The sequence below is a fragment of the Cygnus olor genome, chromosome Z (assembly GCF_009769625.2).
Source record: "Cygnus olor isolate bCygOlo1 chromosome Z, bCygOlo1.pri.v2, whole genome shotgun sequence".
In the NCBI taxonomy this organism is placed as follows: Eukaryota; Metazoa; Chordata; class Aves; order Anseriformes; family Anatidae; genus Cygnus; species Cygnus olor.
The window spans coordinates 18,656,193-18,681,256 of NC_049198.1; the positions used below are offsets into that span (position 1 = coordinate 18,656,193).

The following is a 25,064-nucleotide window of genomic DNA, read 5'->3' on the forward strand; positions in this document are numbered from 1 at the left end:
GACCTGATCTTTTCCAAAAATTCTTGCCATTCATTCTGCCAAGTAACATTCATACATCTGCCTGGGAGTACCAGAGATTTTTGAAATTAGGAGCAGTGACTTACCTTTGTGCTGATCAAACACGGATGAGGAACTGAAATCCATTGTGATCTATCTCATTATTTACAACCAGACCCGGCAAAAAGCATCTCTGGGGTTTCCAGGGAGGAATTCTACATATTACAGCAAACAATTCAGTGGTAGCTGTCACCCATCTTCTTGTCAGAGAATTAAACTCGCTTTATGTTTGCACGTTGTTGTCATGATCATTAGCCTGATGGGAACGGAATATTCTGTTTGCTAGGGATGCTCTTAAAATTACAGCCCTGGAAGCTCAACCGAGCTTTTGAAAAATGTCTTCAATGAGCAAAACTGCCTGTGAGCATCTCTGAGAGATGCTGCAGCTCTCCCAGCCTCAGCAGCAGAGTGCTGCCCGTAGACAAACAAGCCTCAGAGGGTGAATGGGATTGTGCTGGCACACAGAGCATGTGCAGAGCTGTGGTGCAGCCTGGGTCCCGCCGGCCTCGCTGTGCTGGTCCAGCGGCATGTGCTGCGCTCACCGACAGCCCTGCCGGGGCCACTGCACGGGCCACTGCGTCTGAGGGTGGTTATTCACATCATGTTTTCAGAGGTTACCTACTTCTTGATTTAACTGCTCTATGCAGAGCATAAAAAATCAAGCCATTGCTGTCTTAGTGTATTAATACCTAATTAATGTACAAGGTGCAACGAAAGGATGGTTCTCAGTAACTGAGGAGCACATCATTGTTGCTGAAGTAGGTAGTGATGCTCCAACAGTGCAGTACAGCAAATATAATAGTTCAAAGGATGCTCCAAACCCTCTGTGTCTACAAAACCAACAGCAGATTTGTGTCGTCAAGCTGTTATTTGGGTTGGGCCTGTGCCTCCCTAAGCTGGGAACTCAGACTGTGTAGTGTAAAGGGGAAGTGACCCTGCTGAGCTTTGCTTCTTTGAGCAGAGGATGTATTTAGCCTTATAAAGCAGGGAGGTGAGTATAACAAATACTCACCCTGTCTTACATTTCATGTGGGAAGATCTAAGTTGTAGCTGTGACATGTTCTCCCTTCTCTAGTCACAGTTTTATCTGGCCAGGTTAAGGTTGTTTGCATGGCAGAAATAACAATAAGTAACAATAAATGGGCTGATTTGGTACATAACTGGAGCAGGGGATCACCAGGTCTTTTCTTGAAACAGTGCCAGGGGTCTGCTGGTTTGGAGGGATACAGGCAAGCTTACCTAGCACTGCTGCGTTGGAAAAGATTTGCCAATACTTCTGAGGAAGGCAAGCTAACATATGAAAATTATGGAAGGCAATGCACTTCTTGTCCAATAGTGCAAAGAGGATCTACAATAAAACTATATCCACATTAGGTCAGCCCTAGACATTATTCACCCCATTGACTATATTCTGCTGCATTGACTGACTCCTGTGGCTACAACAGATCCTAGAGATATAACTTACATGTAGGCACAGTAGGAGGTGTATCCGCAGCTGATTCACATCCCGGACATCTGTGTCTGACCCTAAATCCAAACTATATGTTTGGAAAAGATTGTATGGTCCAGGAAGCAGTACAGCCTTGACAGATTGAAACTGCAGACCAGAGCTGAAATTTTCCAAAATGTGACAGTGTGATCTGCTCAATGGTCCTGACCGTGAGAGCTGTGTGGTGGGACTGTGGGGCAAGAAGCTAGCTCTGTTTGTCTCTTCTGCTGACTCGTTCACACTTGGCTCATTTCTGGCTTTGTTACAGTGGGGAGGGATCCACCATGTGGCAACTGCTGGTTGTGCACAGATAGGGTATGTCTGGGGTTACGTGGCAAGGTTTCGTTGGTAGCAGGGGGCTGCAGGGGTGGCGTTTGTGAGCAGAGCACAGCAGCTGCCCCATGTCAGAGCAGAAGGTGTTTTTAGTTTGCTTTTAGTTCTCACTGTTCTAGTCTGCTGGTGTTGGTTAATATATTACATTAATCTCTCTATGCTGAGCCTGTTTTGCCCGTCACGATAATTTTTGAGTGATCTTCCTGTCCTTATCTCAACCCTTGAGCCCTTTGCATCGTATTTTCTCCCCTTTCCCTTTGAGGAGGGGAGTGAGGGAGCGGTGTGGCAGATTTCAGCTGCCCAGCTGGGTGAAACCACCACAGGTATAATGCAGACGGTCAGCATCTGTCACCTTCACCAGGAGGGTGGCTCAGCTGGTGGCTCTGGCTCTCACCTGGCTCTCAGACAGCCCTCAGGTCCAACACCTCGGTGCTGCTCAAAAACCTGTGGCCGCTGTGGCCTCCGTGGAGAAAAGGCAGGAGCTGGAGGCAGGTCTCTTGGGCAGCTTGTGGTCAGGCACTTCAAACTGCAGGTTATCACACCCTCTGATCTTCAGAAGGCCCCACAAGTGGCCCCTGCTGCCTGCGTGTGGCATGAGGCTCTCTGTGCTTTGTGTGCGGTGTTTCTGCTCAGTTATATCTCTGCATCCATTTCACACCCCAACACTGCCAGTCCCCTTGTTTTGCCTTCGCAGGGCACTCAGAGCAGCCGTGCATGCTCCTGTTGGAGCACTCCCAGGGGCCAGCAGCACCAGGAGTGGTGTTCCCCTACTTTCTTCACAAGCCTGGATGTTTGCACACTTAGTACTGCTTGGTAAGCATGTAATCTCATGAATGGAAGTAAAAATGAACAAAAAGGATAGAATCAACCTTCACTTTCAGCTCCTATTAAATGATAATGATTTAATTATATTAATAGCAATTTGATTATAAATTATTTCAAGTACCGTGCTGTACATAAACTGACTCCTGATTGGATTTTGGATTTGGATTGGGTTGTGCTTCCTGGTGGGGACTGATCCAGGGCCCAGCCAAATGAGCACAATCTCTCTTGCAATGACCAGATAAAACTGTGACTAGGGAATGGAGAACATGTCACAGCTACAACTTAGAGCTTCCCACAGGAAATGTAAGACAGACTGAGTATTTGTTCTACTTGCTTCCTTGCTTTATAAGGCTAAATACATCCTCTGCTAAGTCAATATGTATTTTTGCCCTTGACTTCAATGGAATGAGGGTGGCTCCAATGATGCTATTGTTTTAGATATCACTAGCATCCTCTGAGGCAAATTTAGCAAAAAGCAAATCACACCTGAGAGACTGTTCTGCAATTATAGTAGACTGTCAAGCAGTAACTGCTTCTATGGATATTGTTTTTCCAAATGATAATCTGTGTGCAATGAACTAAAGCAAATTTTTATTTTTGCTCCAAGTGTTGGGTATGGGAAGGAGCGGGAAGTCTCCCAATGAGTTTGTCACCCTTACCATTTAGTAGCTGTCTCTCTTATAGAATAGTTTGAGTTGGAAAGAACCTTAAAGACCACCCAGTTCCAACCCCCCTGCCATCGGCAGGGACACCTCCCACCAGGCCAGGTTGCCCAAAGCCCCATCCAGCCTGGCCTTGAGCACCTCCAGGGATGGGGCATCCACAGCTTCTCTGGGCAGCCTGTGCCAGTGCCTCACCACCCTCACAGTAAAAAATTTCTTCCTTATATCTAATCTAAATCTACCCTCTTTTAGTTTAAAGGCATTCCCCCTTGTCCTATCACGCCACCCCCTGACAAAGAGTCCCTCCCCAGCTTTCCTGTAGGCCCCTTTAGGCACTGGAAGGCCGCTGTAAGGTCTCCCTGGGGCCTTCTCTTCTCCAGGCTGAACAACCCCAGAGAGTCTTATTTGCAAATCAAATTGAATTGAAATCTGAATTTTGACAGAACCTGGGACCTAAGTTCATATTCTGTGGTAATAAGACATCAACACGGTTCTTGAATATTACTCCAGCAGTAATCTGCTCAGAAGACCATCAGCCAAGCCTGAATCTTCAGACAAAGCCCATTGACACCAGAGTGGATGGAGACAGCTTAAACAGGTTGTGAACACTGAATGTGTGTTGGACTTTATGGAAGCTCCAACTCTGAACATTCAATTCAGGTACAGTGGAACATTCCAAAATTTTTCAGTAAAATTACCCATCACACTGACTAAATTTTATCAGCTGGCAGAGATGTCTTCTGAAGACTTTTTCCAGTGTTGGAAGCAGCTGAGGAACACTGAACAAAAAGTACAGGATCTCTCTCTTTACCTTCCAAAGACTTCCTTGTGGTATTTTCAGGTCTGAAACTGCATTCAGTGCCTCTGGTGTGGTGTAAGGTCAGTTTTAAGAGACAGGGAAGCGGGCCAGCCAGATGTGCATGCGGAGCAGCAAAAGGGGTGGGTGTGGATACCTGTCAAGGCAGGAGAGTCAAAGTACATGTGTGTCTGCCCTGGGAGCACATCTGTGTTAGTGGCACCATGGAGCTGGAACTGGGGAGTGTGGAGTGGATTACACAGCTAGAGGGAAATTTATGTTCAAGCCTTTGTATTGTTATTATTATTACTATTATTACCACCACCACCACCACCACCACCATCATCATCATCATCATCATTGTTGTTGTTGTTATGTATTCCATTATTGCTTGCTCTAGAAGATAACATAAGGAAAAAGGAAGGTGTCCGCTCCAGATCAGATCAAACATTCATCTACCTCAGTCACTGCAGTGTCTAAATGGCACTTGCCAGCAGCTTTATGGTGAACTGCAAGACAAGCGTGTGGTGGTTCCTCTGAGCTCTGTTCTGGTCTCCGGCATTTTTCAGCCCAGGGTCCTGCTGAATGCAGCCTCTAAAGCAGCCCTGTAATTCTGCAGAGTTCCAGTAGATGGTGGGGTCTGATTAATACTTGGCTCTTTGAACCAGCAGAAACAGCTCTAAATGGAGATGCTTGCATTGTTTTTCTATTAAATTCTTTTAAACAGAGGAAGAAAAATTCGTTTGTGGGAAAGCAGTAATCTCTGACATTATGCTGTGCATTAAGAATGCCTGCAAATTAACGAAGTTCCATTCCAGATATCAAACAGCAGTACAGAGCATGACTAATCATCTACGAATGGTAAGCTTTGAGAGCCTCTCTATAAACCCTTGTGATAGTAAAGTTTCATTGCTAACATACATGAAAAGTTTAACATGTTTTTAACATATACAACTCCAAAACTCTATTTTAAATCAGGAAAATTGTCCTTTAGAGGTAAATTCAATACAAGTGGGTTGAAAGCAGCGTTGGGAAGCGTGCATCAAAAGGACAAATCACTCTGGCAGGTGTATCTGTGTCTGTATAGTTAGAAGGCAAAGGGAGGAGGTCAGCGTTGCCCCAGGAGAAGCTGGTGGGGCTGCCTCCATCCCAGCAGGTGGGGATGTACACATCGGGAACTCCTGTCCACTGCCACAGGCTAGCTGGGACAGCCAAGTCAGCTCATCTTCCTTACAGTATTTGGACCAATAATACCCAATGGATTGATTCTTGATCCTCGCTACAAGGCTATTCACACCTTTCTGCTGCTGTGTGCTTTCTGTAGTGGTTTTGCTGTAAGACAGGACAGCTGGGCTGGCAAGAACAGCGTTCACTGCTTTGGGAGCGCTGCCTGCTGTGGCAGTGGTTGTGTCTGCACTGTGCAGGGGGACGCTACATGGCAGTGTAACAAATGCAGGCAGGTGAAACTGCACAGAAAACAGGAACTTCCAGTCAGAATTCAGTTCAGAGGGGAGCCAGGTCGTTACCTGTTTGTGGGCACTTTAATATTATGTGAAAGGCAAATATAAAACACCCAGTCCAATTAGCTTTTCTTGTAGAAACAGTAGGAATCTATTTTTTTTTCCTCTCATAGTGCTATTGTTTCACACAAATCCCCTCTGTTCCTCATTTCTCTTTACAACATAAAGATACCAGCCAGCCATGCCTCCTCTTCTCTCTGTAGCAAGCCATGGAAGCCCACACTGTTTTATTTAGTCTTGTTTCTTTTAATCCATTTCTCTGCCTCTTAATGCAGAAACCAAAGGACAATAACAAGATCATATACCACAACCATAACTTTACATAGTGTTCTTTCTAATGATTTCAGTTTCATATATTGGTGGGTGTTTCTGTGGCAGAGTAACTACATGTTTTTGGGATGCGGGGTCCTCCAGTGAAAACCCAGAAATTGCTTCCAGCTCTTCCCCAGACATCTCACCACCTCGCTGCTGGTGTATCATGCTTCAGGAAAGTTATGAAGGGGCACAATGGAATAATGGGGGAGTTGTGAAGGCATAACTGCAACCGGTGGCAAATCAGATTTATACATGGGAAAAGTGAAGAGGTTGCTGGAAAAAAAGAAAAAAGAGTAATCATTGAAAAGAAAAGAAAAGAGAAAAGAAAAGAAAAGAAAAGAAAAGAAAAGAAAAGAAAAGAAAAGAAAAGAAAAGAAAAGAAAAGAAAAGAGAAAATAAGAGAAGAGAAGAGAAGAGAAGAGAAGAGAAAGAGAAGAGAAAAAAGAAAAGAAAAAAAGAAAAAAGAAAAGAAAAAAGAAAAGAAAAGAAAAGAAAAGAAAAGAAAAGAAAAGAAAAGAAAAGAAAAGAAAAGAAAAGAAAAGAAAAGAAAAGAAAGAAGAAAAGAAAAGAAAAAAGAAAAAAGAAAAAAGAAAAAAGAAAAAAGAAAAGGAAAGAAAAGGAAAGAAAAGGAAAGAAAAGAAAAGGAAAGAAAGGAAAAGAGGAAAGAAAAGAAAAGAAAGGAAAAGAAAAGAAAAGAAAAGAAAAGAAAAGAAAAGAAAAGAAAAGAAAAAAGAAAAGAAAAAAGAAAAGAAAAAAAAAGAAGAAAAAAAAAGAAAAAAAGAAAAGAAAAAAATAAAAGAAAAGAAAACGAAAAGAAGAGAAAACACAAGAAAAAAAGAAAAGAAAAAGAAAGAAAGAAAAAAGAAAGAAAAAAAGAAAAGAAAAAAGAAAAGAAAGGTATTTGTGACATACAAACTGCAAACTGTGGCATGAAGGGCTTAGTCTTGAATTCTTTGCATACCTGAGACTCCTGTTGTTATCTCATCCCAGATTGTGAGCCTTATTTAAGCTTGCAAGTTGATAAGTGCATTAGTAGCAATGAAGCACACAGGTCTGAAGTTTGGTATTATTACACTTAAACAGAAGAGGCAATTTAACCATGTGCCAATGAAACTCAAACAGAAATGCAAACAGTTAGCTGGTATCTTGATTTACCTAGAGCACTCACTGTCAGAATGTGAAGGTAAGCATTTACGCCACAGCATCAGAAGTAAATTCAGAAGAAAACCAAGCTCGTTTGGCAAAACAACAATATCCTTTTGAAGACTTACACTATTAGAGGTGTTGAAAGAACATCATATCAGCAACCCAGCTGGACTCCAGTTTGCAGTAGCACTTACTAGTGCCTTGATGCAGCCAGGATAGTTCCCAGACTTACAAGACTCTTCATGGACCCCCCCTCCACCTGTACAGTAGATGCTGTATTTATTGTGATATGATGGTGGTACTCAGCAAGCACAGGGTCCTTGTTGTGTCAGGCAGGGCTGAAACCCATCCTGAAACCCTGTTTGAGACCACCAGACTTTTCAGGCTCAGGGACTCTGCTCCTCCAACTTACTGGCAGTGTGGAAGTGGAACAAATAATGGTAATAAAATTCACAGAAAGGAAAAGATCTGCACGTATAACTTCACTGATTTTAAATGTTTGAAAGGATGTTTGCAGTATGGCTGTTGTAAAATTTGCTCATTTCTTACTGTGATCTCTGCTGTTGCTGTGCAACAGAAATGTAGGAACCTTTTTTTTTGCTACCGAGAAGTGGCTTTTATGTAATTTTTGAGTCTCAGAGGACCCTTTCTGAGACTACAAAACCATTCCAAGTAGGCCAAAGTGTGGCCTTAAGCTGTGTGGGTACTTCAACTGGCAAGAGAAACTGCAAACTCATCGGGATTACTTGAAAACTTGTGCTCATTTGTTCTGCTTACGATGGGCAGGCATGAACTTGCTCGATTTGTGCTCTGACGGAAAGTCAGGCCCGGTTTGTCAGCTCGGGCTCAGCTCCACGCTAGTGCGCTCACACATTTTTCGGCTTGGATGTCTGTCCACTATATCCACACATGTACATGGAGAAAATAAGAACCAATAGGAACATTTCCTCTGCGAATATAATTGAAACCTCCAGATATGTTGGCAATTCACAGATTAAGCACTGTAAATGTTTTTTCCTAAATAGTCCCATGCAATGGGCAGAGTGCAGCAAGATGTGAGCTGAGCAGGTGCTGTGTGATCTCAGTGCGCAGCACGGAAATTTTAGGCCATTTCTTCTGGAAAAGGTAAGTTTCTTGACTCCACATGGGTGTGGGAGGAATGGGAACAGCAGAGCAGAAGAGATGGGGTGCCAAAGGTACCTCCAGCAAGTGCAGCTCAGCTAAAACTGGAAGAATTGCTGCTCAGAAACCGGCCAGGGCTGCTCCTTTATGCCTCGCTCAAGGATACACGGCTCCGCCAACACAAGTCCAGATGCAGGGCTGTGGCTTTCCTGTTTTATCCCAGGGGGTGACAATAAATTAATCCAGTGGAAAGCTACCACTGCGTAACCAACGCAGTTTTGCACTTTTCCAAACACTGGAGGGTGCCAGCAGGGCATAACCATGGCACAAAATGGGGCCTTGCAGTGGCACAGCATGGTCCCAGGTGGTGCAGAGCCGGGTGCTGGGGGGAGGCAGCAGCCATGCAGAGGAGCACGGCTGGGCATTGTGCTCGGTTTGCTGTGGCACACAGTAGGTGACAAGCAAAACCACACAGCTTCCTCCCCACCCTGCTGAGCTGCGCCAGGCTGCCTTGCCAAAGATCAAACCTGTGCAGACCTTCCTGGCACAACTGCTGCTCAGGCTTCAATTTAAAAAATCTTAGAAAAGAGTGAAGTTAAAGCAAAAGATGAAAGTGTGGTCCCTTTGACAATGGCCCCCCACCAGAGACACGAGCAGGCATCACAGCTTATTTGGAGATGTGGCTGGTAGGGAAATGTCTTTGCTGCAGGTGTCTGTCTGAGAAGACAGCTTTCATGGCAGAAATCACCAGCGACGGTGATGGTGGCCTGGCCTGGCCTGGGCGAGCTGCAGCTGCAGGCGCATGGGCTGCCAGCTGGGGTCAGGGACGGTCCGTGGTGGTGGGCAGTGGTGTGGTCCTGCAGCCGGTGAGGCTCTCTGCAGGCACTCCACAAGCTCCCAGGAAGGTCCCATGCCTCCGGGATCTTCCTTGTCCTGGGTGTCTGCCTGGGAGTTAATAAATTATGTTTTTTTTTTTTTTTTTTTTCTTTTGCACTTTTCCTAGCCGAGATGCATTCAAGCAGCAGTGAATTATTAAGAGGAAAGTGAGCACTCGTCTCCCCCAAGCAATGCAGAGGTGCATTCTGCAGCTCCTGGGTTGTGCCAGACTCTTGCAACCCTCTCTCACACAGTTGGTTTTGGGGTGGCACTGCAGCACCCAGCAGCAGAAGGGAAATGGCTAAAGGGAAGTGCTTACATGCAGCAGCCTTTCCTAACTGGAGTCTGTAAGTCTCAAGCTGTGAGTTACAACATTATGAGGAAGGGTTAGGGCTGTGTGGCTGTAAACATAGCAAGCACCTTCACTGTTAGAAATAGAGAGTCTTATGGAATAGGCACGGATATTTTTGAACAGAGAAAATGACATGCTTACTTTGTATCGGTTAGCATTGCAGTTGGCTGAATAGTAAAGAAAGACCTTTGTAAATTTTGTTTCTGTTTCAGAGTTGGCTGCCACTTGTGAGGTTGTTTACAATCCACAACTGGTTTGACAGTACATGAATATGAAATTGTCACGTCTGCAAGTCATGAAAATGTCATGAGTCTCAATATGGATGAATGAGAAATTTCAGCTGGTCTTTATTGTTCTGCCAGTCTAAAATATCATCTGTCATCTACTTTTTTTTTTTTTTTAATTTTCTCATTTTTTTTTCCAAAAGTGAATAGTATACATAAATCTTCTATGATAACTCAGGAATTTATGCAAGCAAGCCTGTAGCTTTACACATCAATGAAGTATTGTAGCAAGTTATTTTTGTTATACACCACGACCTTAGATGACCACTCAAAGTGAACAACAAATAGTTAACAGTCATTTGCCTAATTACCTTTGGAAAATCACACACACATGGGCACACAACATATATCTATACAAACATGCAGTAGGATCCTTACCAACTTTTAACTGGGAGCTGGAGCAGATTATAGTTCACCAAAAATAATATTGCAGTGGGCTCAGACACAGAATCAAAGGTATGAAATAAAGCCAGATAACAGACAACCTTATACTGAACTTGCTTAATCCAGGAGGAGATTTACTGGCGGATGGTGGGGAGAGGACAGGAGGCTGACCTTCCCCTCGGATGTGGCACATGCTTCATTTCACATGCACGGGGAGCAGCTGTGCAGTCTCTCCAAGCCACCCTGTGGCTGCAGTGAGCTCTGGTTAATCCATGGCAGATTTGTAACTCAGCTCAGGTGGGGCTTGTGAAATCTCTTCTCCATCACAGCTCCATCCAGCCAGGAACTGTTGTCTAAAATGAAGACAGTGAATATAGACACACAGCCCAATTGCTGAAGCTACTAAAAGTCTGTGCACTTGTCTGGAAAGATGGCTTGTCTGAGCAAGGGCTTCCTGAGGGCCCATCCACGTTGCATGATGGCTATCTTCAAAGATACTGAGACTACAGGACCTATGGTATCTGTGAGACCAGTAAGCTGTCACCTCTGGGGTTGTTTCTCCAGCAACAGCGAGCAGCAGGTGTAGAAACTGATCGTATATAGAAAAACCTTTCTGTGGTATATCCTATTACTGGCTATCCATGCTTCAAAGGCTTTCTGTGCTGGAGGTTGTCCCTCCATGATCATGGGTAAATGTCATCAGTGGATCTATTCCTCATCTGTTTGTCAGGTTATTGGACTTGCAAAAGCTTTTGGCTTCTATGCTATCCTAAAGTACTTGTTTAAATATTTTTGTACCTAGAAATCTTGTACTTTCAGAAACAGTGATTGCTATTCTCTGCAGTATTCCTCATTTTATGGGTGATGCTCCTTCTGCATAGATGTTTCTTAAGCTAGTAGCCAGTGCAGATGCTTTGAGTTTGGTGGAAGTCTGCAATACTGAAGAACAGCAAGACGGTGATTTTTTTTTTTTTCAGTAGAAACAAACTATTTTTCTCTGCCTAATTTTTACAATTGAGAACCATGCAATGGAATAAATTGAGGGAAGTTATGAGAAGAGCTTCCTGAAATATATTCTTCTGCAAAAGAGGGAAAGGGATACAGACGTTTCTGTGAGCATTTTCTCAGGTGGCCACAGGGTCAATTTAGAGCTGAGGCAGAGCAGGTTCAGCAGCTGCTTAAACACGGGAATAGATTTATCTAGGAAGGTTTGCTGATGAATCAATCAGGTTTTGACAGTGATGAATTTAGGCCAGTAATTAGTAAAGCAAATGAAAAACAGCAGCCATAGGTTATAGTACAAAACACCTGCCATTAGTATCTGTCATTATTCCAGAAAGGCTTCTCAAGTGCCTCGGAGCAGGTTTGCTTTCCTCTAGTATGAGGGTGCTCAAGAGAGGAGAGGAGATAAACTTCTTTCTTAGACTGTAAAGAGGCTAGAAAGCTTAACATACTTAAAATTGCTTAGCAAACACCAGCAAACTCAAGTTTACAGTAAGGCCCTTTCTTGTGCAATCTGCTGCCACATTTTGCTTTGGGCAAGGAAGACAGGGTTTCGCAGTGCTGTTATCGGAGGTGGAGCAAATTAGCCCCCAGGTGTCACTGGGCCACCCACCGTGTGGTAGAAACTATATGTTCTCAATGCCAAGACAAGTAAAGCCAAAGCTACAAGGGATGAAGGGATATGGCGTACCAGTTGTTTTATGGGATACAGCACTCCTCAAGCCTTAATTCTGGTTGCACAAAAGCTGATAGTGTTGCAACTAATGTGATGTTATAGTCAGTATTTTTCTCTACTGGGTGCTAAGAATCTCAAAAATATAACACAACATATGTGTTATATATATACATATCTGTGTGTATGTATGTATACACCCATATTCACATAAATATTTACACTCGTAGATAGTGACTAACCTAATACATATGTACAAATGAGATATGTCTAATATATAATACATTTATTTGAGATGCCACTGAGGGCATATAGGATGCTGTGTTTACCTATGAGTCTATTGTGAAGTCTCCTATTTCTTTTTATGTAATGCTATTTGTGAAGATCCTTCAAATGTAAAAAGCTGGATTTATTATTTGAGAACAATTTAAAATCCAGATTTTCTTTGGATTCATGTTTTTATTCATCTCATTAAATGTTGGTTGCCTGGACAATTTAATCTGGATTATGGTGTCTAATGAGATTAGTTAGATAACACTTCTTGTTAATTAGGGTAGCCTGCCCACTAGACTTTTTCTGAAGGGTATGTTGGTGCATGAAGCAAAATGCTTTGGAGGACAAGGGACTGTGTGAGACCAAGGTCAGAAGCAGGATGCTGCAGGATATGTGAGAGCGCAAACATGACTGTTACATGGAAGTGCTTTTTAAACCAATCATTTAAAAAGGCACAGAAAGAAAGAAAGAAAGAAAAAGAAAGAAAGACAACAGACATATACTTTTATAGGAGTAGCTGTATCTATTCAATTGATACTGAAATGATAACCAGTCAGGATCATTTAGGTTGGAAAAGACCTCTAAGATCACCAAGTTCAATGAAGTCCAATTGTACCTATTGAATCTGAAGAAATGAAGTGAACTGAGAGTAAAGCCAAAAAAAAAAAAAGTGATGAGAAAGTTCATTTTAAAGAAACTACTAGAAAATAGCTAAGTAATTTCTTGCTCTGAATAGTTCTGAGTTAGAGGTGTTTGCATTCTGCTGGGCACCATAACTGTTTGAGAAAGTTTCAATTCGGTGCACTTGAGACCCACTTACATTTTCTGTCTACTTAGGGTTTTTCATCACCTGAAGTCAAGCCTTTTTCTATTTCCCAAGAAGACAGAACACAAAGAGATCCTGATTCTTTTCTTAACTGATTACTTAGGAGGAAGGACAACAATTCAGAATATTGGGACGAAACTGTGTGTAGTAAAATGTAGGCTGAATATCTGGATGGATGTCATGGTAGTAAGAAAAATTAAGCTGTAAGAGTCTGATGAAAGCCTGAGAGTCATTTAAACTAGAAAGAACAAAGCTGTCTGACATATATTGTAGAGAACCACCCTGCATTCATAGGGAGAGACAAGATGATATCATACATCTTCTCCATCATTTATTTTCTAACATCTATAATCTGTGATAAAACATACTTCTATGGAGAAGGGCCAATATTTTGAAGCCTAGGTACTGGTATTTGGATCTAGTTTAAAGAAGTATTTATCAGTCACAGGGAACATTTCCAAAACTCTAAGATATGATGCAAAAGGAGCTGAGGGGTTATTGTGTTAAATAGACAGACCATGCTTAAAAAAGCAGGAGCTGACCAAGAGCCCTTGTCTGCATAGAAGTTAGCCTTACAGTACTCCATTTGCAGTTGGCTCTTATCACAAAAACCCATAATAAAAATCATCATAATTAGAAATAGCAGGGTATTGTTTTTGTAATACTGATAGTTGTATCCAAAGCCTCTAACTTCAGCCTGCATGTGGATCTTGCAAAGCATGTGATGGTTTCAGAGTATATGAAGACATTTTTTTTTTAGCACTGGAGTCTTATCCTTGCATAGTTACAAGAAAGCACATCCACCTTCTTCTAGTGTCATAAGAATTAATAACAAAAGCTGCCAAGAAAAAATATGGCCTCTGGCTGCCACATGACCAGTGTAATCATACTGTTAGCTGCTGGCCTGAGCATACAACCCACATGAGAATGAGAATATACAATAGCCTTGAAGTTTTTGTGCTCATAATACTATAGCACTATTTCCCCCTCAGCTTTATAGACATGGCAATTACAAATAACAAAAGCAATGTGTATTGCAGGAAATTATACACAAAATTTCCCTATACTCTTTACACTGATTTTTTTTTTCTTTTATTAAATAAAAACTAGTGTGTATGAAGAGAACATAATTAAAGAAAATTTTATTTGTCTTACCTAAACTTACTGATTCTGTAAAATCCATGAGAGGACAAAGAAGAACTGACGATTAAACATAACCTCAGCCAGTTTAAGAAATGAACATTTGCAGGCCATGTCTTTACAGGGAAGGAGATGATATCTCCTGTCAGCGTGGAAGCTCCCAAAGCATTTATCCCAGATTCAACCCGATGGGTAAGCCCAAAGTCATTGCCTACTGCTTACTGTTTATTTGCTTCAGCTCTTCAGATGTGTCTAGCCAACATGAAAGAGAAAGATGCAATTTTGACCGTTTGAACTTGGAGCTCTCTCTTCTCCTACTGAGATCAGCATGAGTTGTGTGCTTATTTGAGGCAAGTGTACAATATATTTTTTAATCTCACTCCTGGTACACATGTAATGAGTATCTTATTTTATTTTTGACATCTCAGCTCTGGGTGCCTGCAGGAAACAAGATGAATGACCAGCTGTGCTGTCAGGCATGGCATTTGCTGGGGTCATGGCACCCATCTTCTGTGCTGGCTAAATCCTCTGCCATATGACTCAGTGGCATGAGTCACAAGCTACCCTCTGAAACAGGCTAACCATTCTTATCTCTATCTGTGTGTTTCATTTGTGGTCATAATACTTATTATCAACTTTGTGAGCTACAAGTGTTAAGTGGTTGCTTACCGTTTCACTGTCTGCACACATCTATTTGCCTACTAAAAACTACATAACATTGCTAAAAATAACTTGTAAATGAGTGAGCCTCATCACCTCATAGTTATTTAAAGTCTGATTTTACATCTTCACTATGTTTCAGTTTAAACATGTGAGATACCTTAAAATGTATGGCTGATTTCCCCTTATTTTTCCAGCAAAGGAGTAGTTCCAAGGTCAAGTGCTTTCATATATTAATGGGGTTCACAGGTGTTTTCCCTAGCCAAGCTATCACAGCATAACCAGCCATAAAAAGTGTTTCAGTTAATCATTGCTTGAAATACTTTTAGCAGTCACTGTGCTAAATCCAATTACAGTGGAGAATCCCTAAATTCCCTTCGAAGTTGCAGCTGATACAGAGAACAGATAAGTTAATAATGCCAGGCTCGGGGGACACTTGACAAACAAAATTGCAGATGGGAAGCCTGGCCTGACTTCCGTGTGTTTCTTGGAAGCCTTTCAGAAGGTTGATTATAACCTAATGAGCCCCGTGCTGTACTCTTTGAGAGATGCTGGAGTTTCAACACATGGTGGTGGCCTCGGTTACTCACAGCTTTTTTCTGAGGAAGGTGAGGAATCAGCTAGCTTAATTTAACCTCAAATAGGGAGGGTCGGTACTTTTCCTGCCCCGCTGATGTGGTTTGCACCGTGTTTCTGGAATCTGGCTAACACCTTCAGCGTGAAGGGCGATTTCAAGATGTCATGGTATGTCAGCAAAAGTTATTAGAGAAAGAATGTGAGCTGGCACTTGCATTAATGCTTCCTAGTAATTAACAGCGTTGCTACAACCTCTCTGGCTTCTGTAGCAATCTCCAGGCTTGAGCCAGAGCTTCTGCTTTCCTTTCTGTCTGCCTGCTTTGAATAACTCTCCTATACCACCCTTCTGAACAGTTGCGGAGGAGACTGTTTTGGCTGGAATTAGACATCCCCAGATGGTACTTTAATGCTCAACACCTGCTACAACTCCCTCAGTACTTGTTATCTCTGCCACAGCTTTTATACATGCCTTTTATCAGCTAGTTGGGTGGAGGAGGGAGAGGAAGGAATGCTCACCGTCCGGCTCAAAGCAGATGCAGGGCTGTGGTGTTTGTGCTGTGCTTCACCCACACACGAGCTGCAGCACAGGAACTGCCAGCACCCTGGGTCAGCACTGACTCTATTGAGTTATTTTTTTCTGTATGCTGATTTAAGAGACACTGAACGCTCACAACTCAGGAAAAATACATTATCTGGCTTGTTCAAAACGACAAGAATTTTCATGGAGTTATTTTCCCCTCCTCTCTCCATTACTGCAGCTATCAAACATTGTGGACCACCACTCCTGAAGGACTGCCAAAATGAAACAATGCCATGCTTACATTAATTTTAGTGAAAAGACCTTGTCTGTGCAGCCCTCTTTAAGACATCTTTCAATATCTACCTTGGGGCCCTTCTTGGTCCAGCTGTGTCTTTTAAACTACTGCTGAAGACATGACTGACATTTCTACAGCTCACAGGAATAAAAGCCCAGATGCTTTCTGAGGTAGTCACAGAAAAAAAGATCAAATTAGTGTACTGGTCTTGTGTTGTAATTGAAAAGTTCTATTAAATCAGGATTTCCCACTGCTAGTTCCAGTTGGGCTAATACATATTTGTGGTTGGAACTGAGAAGATGTTCGTCTGGTCCTCCTGATAGACCTTGTTTATTGACTTGTGAATATTGCCAGATTGATTTTATTTCAAGAGGATATGGATTCATTGTTCCCCCTGATCAGACAGCTTCTCCAGAGTGGGGCACGTCCTCAGCTGCTGCAAACCAGCATGGCGTCATTGAAGCCATTTTACTCCAAATCAACACCTGAGGTAACCCTAACCATCCCAGATTTGACACACATCAGATTGTGGATGAAATGTACCCTTCACCTCTGGACCTCACAGCAGTCAGTTTTGACTGTGTCCTGTGCACATCAGCAAAAGGACAGCAATCCTTTGAAACAAATCCACATTACTTACTAGCAAAGAGGAAAAAAAAGAAAAGGGCCACAAGGTTGGGAGAGTGTGAAATGCTAGCTGGGCATCTGCTAAACCTTCAGTACATGTTGTCCACTCTCTTGCTAGCTGATCAAAGTGTTTGGTTAATGGAGACAGCTCAAACAAATTTTAACTGATAAATTAAGAAATGTGTTCAGAAGAAATTTGGCATAAGAACCGTAGTTCTGTCAGAAAGCAGTCATAGCCTGGTTTTAGGGTTCCCAGGACATGACATGGAGTGTGAAATGACAGAATGTCTGACATAGCCAGCGTGATACTTTAATATCAAGAAATATTAAAATAACAAGTTTCAGGATCTGCTCAGGGTATGCCTCTTTGGACCATGAGGTTTGTTATTTTTGATCTTTTTACAAATCCTTTATGAGAAAAATATTTTCCTTCTGTACATTATAGCTCCAAATAAAATATTCTGCACAGACTAACCTATCAAGCAGTATCTAGTGTACACATATATAACATAGTAAAGTTATGAGAGGATTGTCAGGTGGTTTTCTTCCAGAGATTCTATTTTATTCACTTCAGAAATGACCATAGAATGTCAGCCACATCAGAAGTAACTTGTTGGTGAGTACTGGTGCTGTACGTCACTATGCAGACATAAAAATGTAGAGATCAGCTAGTTCACTCTCTCTCTTAGATTCTTGTTGGGATAAATTAATGACTTCTGTGACTAATTATGGTTCAAGATAGCATCCAGCAACTGCTTCAATAGAAGACATTTTACTTTCCTGTAGAAGGAAATGTTTGGTAGCTGGACAAGCCACTTTTATTTTATCTTTCCTGACCAGGGGAAATTCCTGAGGCAGGGTTTCTATCCTGGAACAAGACATTGGTATTGGGCTGAGATCCTGGAAGAAACAGATTGCTTTGCAAGGCTTGTAATCCTCTTTATTTCAGGATAAGTATGTGCTTGCAAATAAAGCAAGTTATACTTAGAAATCCATAGATGGGATCTATCTAACAAAACTATGCAGTAAATATTTGTACCGTAGTTACCAATTTCTGAGCTATTGTCTATAAAGTCAAGAGAAAAATATATGCTACTAGCTCACAACTCATTTCATCCTTAAGCAAATGTCAAAAGCATATCAGATGAATGGCACCCTTAACATTTAGGTTGTGTGAGAAATACATGAAATAGAGTTGGAGAAACAGGCAACAATACATGTGCTTCTTTTACATGACTGCAAAGTAAAATGAAATCAGGTCCTTATGAACTGTCAACACTAAAGCATTTGTGATTCTACAGGGTCCCTGGGCACCAGCCCCAGTTTTAAAGTCTCCACACACTCTTGCACTATGACGTGGATTCTATGAACTTCTGTGGGAATTTCCATTGTTAAGAACTGACATCAGTGTGGTATCGTCAATTATTTATTTTAATATTATTTTTTCAAAGATGCTGTCAAATTATAATGATATTATCCAGGTCTCCTGAAATCAGAAAGGACATAGCATTTATTTCAAAGCATTGTGGGAGATCGAATCTGAAATATAAAAAGCATGGCCTCAGAAGTGAGCTCTAGCACCCATTAGCAAGCATTATTTTTTTTCTGCATTTTCTCATGTAGTTTTCTTTTTGGGTGACCTACTGCAATTTACACAGGCTTTTGACTAAACATATTTCAAACGTGCTCTTTCTTCAGGTTCAGTGACAAAAGAGTACGTGATGATGGGTTATGCAGGTTTGTCTTTCAATCAGGTTAAGTCAGCTGAGCAAGGTTAAGATTACTGGAAAGACCAATACACTTGAAGGCATGTTATCTGTTATCACTGGAGTCACGTGTGGAATACAAGCAGATCCTGAAAAGTCTTTGTGAATTTCCAGAATAGGTTGATAAAAATTACTTTGCCTTTGGTTTACAGTCCAAGCCAAGATAACCTTATCTCTCAGGAGGTATATCTTTCACCCTTCCAACTTCACCTTTTCCCTTTGTCGTGAATTCATTAAGCTTGAGGATCTCAATATCTAAAGACAAATTCCAGTGTCAATAGGCCATTTGTTGTCATGTGAACCTCACCTTCTCAAGGGTCACCTTACCTAATGCCAGTAGATATCTGTGAGCTTCTTTCTTTTATGCTTGTTCAGTTGCATTATTTTTTTAACATATTTTTAGCATATATTTTCAGTATTTATAAATAAGGTGTTTATAGGTGCATTATTATGTTTTTCTCCCAGCATTGGTTTCTGATTTCCCAATTTGTTTACTACCAGCTAAGGGCATGCCACATCCAGTTAATTTGCTTCCGAACTACTGGTAGGTCTGTTAGCAAGTTAATTGTGATTGACCATACATTCATTAGCATGCAGAAATATTTCTTAATTCTTCTGTGCATTATGTTAACAATTTACTTAATCCAAACATTTATTAAACTGGAATTTGCTAGATACTCATGAGAACCAGAGTGGGTCCATCCAAAGTGTTTTTATTCCTGTTTTCCATCCACATTCTGTACATCTTGATTTGCTCTTTCTGTCCTGTCTTTACTTTGTGGGTGATAAAACTTGCCATATTTGTAAGTTTACTGCATAAATTGTTTACTTCAGTACTTCCTGGCATGCTAAGTTAATTAGCTTTCAATAGGCTTGCAGCACTTACAAAACAAACATGGCAGCTGTATCTAAAACAATTTCATCTGTGATTTGGCTTTCGAGAACCTGAAGACACAGACACTTGCTAAGATGAAGCTGAAGTCAGCTCTGAAGGCCAATGAGGCTGATTTGAAAGCACTCATTTTGTTCACTAGATAACTTACGTCTGGAAGTGATTTCATGTGTCTTGAAATAATTCCATGAAAGTCATCATGAAGGAGGATATTCACTTGACCTATAAATCATTTTTATTGGAATCTACTTAATAATGGTTGGGCAAATCCTGAAATGCCTACCAAGTCTATAAACAAACAATTTTAAATCTTCGCCTCAAGATATTCTCCTCAATCACAGTAACTTCTGGATTTGCCCAGGCATTAACAGCTTGCATGTTTGCATTCATAAATACAGGCTGGTGGTATGCACACTCCAGTGTGTGTTCTAAAATACTCTGGTGCTGAAAGATATCGTATCTGCTTTTAATTAATAGGCTGAAGGTCCTGAAAGGACAATGAAATAACTGAGTAGATAAAGTTCAAAAGAAGAAAAGAGTAAGGGAAAAAAAATATAGTAAATGCACCTATTGATCACAAATAGCTGTCTCTTTCAAGTACTTCCAACACTATGAAGGTCTTCTTGCAGATCACAAAATAGCAATATTACAATAAGTTATGATGTACACTCTTCACTGTTCACTGAACTTGGCTGGCACTTCACTGAGTTGCTTCATTCCAGCTCAGAACCTATCCTTTTCAGATTAAAGAGCTATTATAACTCACTGTTGTTTAAAAACAGATTAATGATATCCCTTCTGTTTTCTCAAACTATTCTAAGTGCAAGTTATCAAGAAGCCCAGCCTTGTTGCCCTAGCTGAAAGATTAAAGATATAAAATCAACCAGCTTTGACATAAACGAGACGCCATATTTTAGCTACAGTTTCATTTGATATAGGTTCTTTATCTACGTAGCTCTAGTGTAAAAGATACAGCTTGTCTGAGAGAGAAGTCAAATGGCTGTGATTTTTGCATAGTGTACTATAGTTTATTTCACTGAGCTGCAAAACAGCAATGTACACAGAAAAATCCAAAACCTGTATTGGTTCCCGACCAGCTGCTTACCTCTTTTCCATCTTTCATAAATAATAATAGGTTAAATGTAGAGATTATGTGAGGTAATGGCATATAATTTCTTTCTCTGGCACTGCCTCACTTCATCATCAGTGTTGTCATCATCACCACCACCATCGTAAAGTTTCCCAGTTTGTGCCTGATATAGTTCTTCACTCATGAATACTTTCACGTAACCTTTTCCCCACACTTGTCTGTGGTCATTGGCTGAGTAGATCAGCTTTGTCTTGTCCTTTTGTCAGGCTCCATCTACTTTGCAAAGAAGGCAGAGCTGGAGAATGGTCTAAAGCAGGGCATTGCTGAGCCATGTTCGTACACTGCATGTGACCCTGGTGTCCTCTGCGTCCCACTCAGTTCTTTTGGCCCACGGAGCTGTTTGTGTGCTTTTGTTGTTTTCAGTTCAAGGTATTTGAAATAATACAACCCCTGTTTTGTACAGTGATGTCACCAGTATGAAACTGAGGTGAGGACACAAAAGCTACTAGGGTAGAGTTTGAGGAGAGGGTAGGGTGGAGAAAGCTGAAACTTGCACAGTGATAAACATGCAGCCTAACAGATTCCTAGTGCAGTGCTATAGATACTGCCTTCTTTAATGCTCCTATATTCTCCTGGAGGAGAGGCTTTTTGTGTACAAGCATTGTGCTGGCTCTAAAAATAATAATTTAGCTCTTTGATGTCCCACAAATATTGATTTGATTCAGAAAAAGAACCTCAATGAATTACTTTTCCTTCTGTCCTTGCAGGTTTAGCCCCCAAAAGAGAGTTTTAAGCTCAAAGGAATGCACTGTTATTAAGCGTTTCTGGTTGCCAAACAAGAAACCATTGTTACTACTCTTTCATCTAAGTTTGCCCATGCTGCTCCAAAACAGGGTCTTCTGGCAGTGTTGTGTGAGAAAACTTTCATCCTGACTTCTGAACCTACTGAAGGACTCCACAGCCACTCACAGCTCCTGATCTGTCCTGCTAAGCCACCCTGCTAGCAGGGGTCTCTCCTGAACTCACAAGCAGTTGAGATCATACCTGCAACTTTACATACAGCTTTTGCAAGCCGCATGGATAGATCTGTCAAAGCCTGCATTCACAAGGGTTTTTCATTCCTCTTTCTCCTCCTGTTGTGTTCATTGTTCCATAAAATCAAAGTATTTTCTAGGTAGATACTTTTCAAGTTTTTTTTTTTTCTTTTTTTTTTTTTTTTCACTTGTGCACTTGGATGCACTCAACTAACTGTACAACCCTCCGACTTCTCTGTTTTTCGAGCTCTTTCTGCACTTTCTACTCATGCATCTGCATGTTTTAAAAGAGCAGTACTATGCTTACTCTCCAGCATTTGGCCAGACCCTTGCAGCCACTTGAAGCCTCTTTGAGGTAGAGGGTTACCAGAAGTGAATGGCTGAGGTGGCTATGGCCTTTCCTCCACCACCATCACTGGTGGCACAGTACAGTCCCCAGCTTAACACAGAATGGTGGGGTTGCAGCTGTGGCACTCATCGATTTAGTTCACAATAGCATCTGTATGAGGGAGTGTGTGTTATTGCAAGTGGACTGGGATAAGAGCATGTCTGATGGATGTCATCATTATTTTTGTACTCCCTTGAGTGAGGCCTGAGGGTAAAGAAGAATGGGTGCAGCCTACAAAGTATGTCTCTTCACCTGGAAGCAGAAATTGCTCCATTAACAGAGCCATTACCAAAGCTCAATGGAATATAGCTAAGTGAAAAAATGCATGTCTGTATATTATCTGTATGTTCAGAAAAAAAGCAAAAACACCCTTCAGAGAGCAAGGAAAGGCTTCGGTGCCCACAACAAAGCCACTAAAACCAACAAAACCCTTCCTGCAACTTCAGAAAGTGCAGCTGTCTCTGATTTTCTCTGTCAGGTTCATTTGTGATAGCACACACTGCTGAGATCTTACCTAATGACAATAATTTTTTCGGTCTTTTTTTTTTTTTTTCAGTCTTTTTTTTTTTTTTTTTTATTGATCAACACCTAATGAGAACTGCAAATTCTACATCCCAGGAGCCAGCTCCATCTGGTGGCTGTGAGCATCTTTCTCTTTTCCAGGACTATGCAGCTTCATTGAGATCTAGGACAGATCACCTCCTGTCTGCCTCTCTGACCTGGTAGTACATGTCAACAAATAAACCTTTAAGAAAACTGAGCAATGCATTCTTGAATCTGTTGGATGGCTAGCACCAGTGCCAGTAAATTACATGCATGCATAGTGAAAACAGACAGTCTTTAAGGATCGTATCTTCAAGGCACTTTCAAATGGTCACTAAATCCAAATGCTTAAGTACTTTTTTGTTTGCTTTCTTATACACTGGACTGTTTGTGCTTACAAGACAAGGTATCATTGCTATCATATTTCCTCCAAAACCCATGCATTTATAACATTCTCAAAGATCAGCATATTTCCTTACACGATTTTAGAGTGGTATCTTACACACTGGGTCACTCCCATTTGTGTCCAACTAACAGCTTGAAGTATGAAATCACTGATTTCAGTCACTAATCAGACTAGAATTTTTTTTTTTTAACTCTGACTGGCATCAGAATAACAGAGCAAAATCTGAAACTTTAATTTTAAATTATTTTAGTGTCAGTTCTAAGCTAATTATATGTATTTCAAGAAAGATATTCTGATATTCCGTGTATGAAAAGCACATTCTTTCAAAATATTTTCACTATACTAGAGCTGATACATTGGTAATTCTTTGAATTGTTCATAGGGTAAAATCTGTCAAAAATAATCTAATCCATTTGTGATATACTAAAAATATAAAGCATCTCTTATTCTTGCCATGCAGGAAGGTTGTAGGAAAAATATAAAAGCCTTATATGTGAAAAATACTGAAATCTGAAATACTCTTGCATCCAAGCTGAAGCAGGGGCAATGAAAGAGATTTGGCTGATAAATAGAGATGGCAGGCAAAGAGAGAGCAAGGGAAAAGGAGTTGATCAGTTATAAGTGAAATGCAGTTGGCAAGCATCCATGACATCTCCACTGAATAAACTTCAACTGTGGTTTGTCTTACTCATGTACTAAACCTCACATGCACATCTGTTTACTCTGTAGAGAAAGGCCTGCCAGGGAGATACGCACCAGGAATAAATACATCTCTCTCTCTTTATTTATATACTATATATGTACATGTACATACACACACATGCACACATGCATGTGGCATGAAAAACCATTTTTACATCAGGCAGCCCGGAATCCCAAGAGACTCAAAGACAATTCATCTCTTTGCATATTCCAGTTTTTCTCATTTTCTGTTCACTTCCCAAATTGTCCTCATCTTGTGGTAGGAGTGTGGTAGGACTTGTGTGGATGTGGAATTTTATTAGAGATGTTTGAATGTATTATTCTATACTGGTAAGAATTCCCTTTTAAATAAATACTCAGAGCACACGTGCAGAATATTTCTTTCAAAATGGGTATGCTATTGTAGACTGATTTATTTATAAGAGTACATTTAGAAGGGAAGGCTCTGTTTCTCAGGGAAAATGCATATATATGCGGAAAAAGGCAAAAGAAAAAAAGGCCAAATTCTCCCATACGAGCTCCTCAGAGCATTTTGCATCAATCTTTAATGGGTTCATGCTTTTTTTTTTTTTTTTTTTTTCCCGTATTGTTTCCCCAGCTTCGCTTATGCTGTTTATAATAAAACATAGCTGTTAGAAAATTTGACGAAAGATAAAGAGTGATTTTAAAGTAGTTCTGCAAAGCCTGTTTATGTTTCCTGTCAGGTCATTTTTCAGAAGGGAAAAAAAAAAGACTTACAATAAACTATAAAATGTGGTCCTTTCACTGATGTATGAGACAGGCCTGTAAGTTCAAGAAACACTGAGCATATTTTAACCTCTTCATTTCTTAATTCAGATTTTTTTCTGATTGTGATATCTGGACATTTCGTATCCACTGCACTGTGCTGTTCTGTGTAAGGCCTTGCCATGCCTAGAGAAAAGCGGTCCAAACTCATTTCTACATCATTTTTTTTCTTCTGTATTTAATATATTTCTGTCTTAGGCTGTCATGGGGATTTAATAAAAAAGCAATTTCAAAACCAAAGCGATCCTTCTGTTTGTGTGTGCAAATCTACCTTTTTCATCCTAGATAGAGCAGCATGGCCTAGGGAAGGGCCGTAGGCTCACCTCAGTCCCTAGGGACTGAAAGCCACACCTTCCATTTCCCAGCAGCTACTTTAATCATTAGCTAGGCTATAACTGGGGAAAAGAAGGGAAAAGATTAACTGCCATTGTTCCCACAAAGGTTACTGACCCTGGTGAAAATAATGTTAAGAAGACAGAAGGGACCAATGCTTAGCAGATATAACACTGTTTGGGCACAGAGCCCCTGCTTGGCACAGTGTGTGCTCTGGAACTGCAGGACGTAGCCCTGTCATCTGGCTGGGAAGCCCTTCACTTAGGACAAGGCTCTGGCTGCAGCTGAAACAATTTTTCTCATTTAAATTTTTTTTTTCCTCAGTAAAAACATATTCATAGAATCATAGAATGGCTTGGGTTGGAAGGAAC

General features: G+C 41.1%; 1 protein-coding gene across 2 annotated transcripts in view; it reads right to left on the reverse strand.

Moving 5' to 3' along the window:
• The window catches only part of ANKRD55 (ankyrin repeat domain 55), a 47,637-nt gene extending 47,163 nt beyond the window's left edge, over positions 1 to 474 (reverse strand). For both annotated transcript variants that reach the window (XM_040541545.1, XM_040541544.1), the window contains exon 1: positions 105 to 474. In XM_040541545.1, the coding sequence (XP_040397479.1) occupies positions 105 to 144 (40 nt within the window). In that variant the 5' untranslated portion in view covers positions 145 to 474. The remainder of the gene's footprint in view (positions 1 to 104) is intronic.
• Between the last annotated feature and the right edge of the window lie 24,590 nt (positions 475 to 25,064).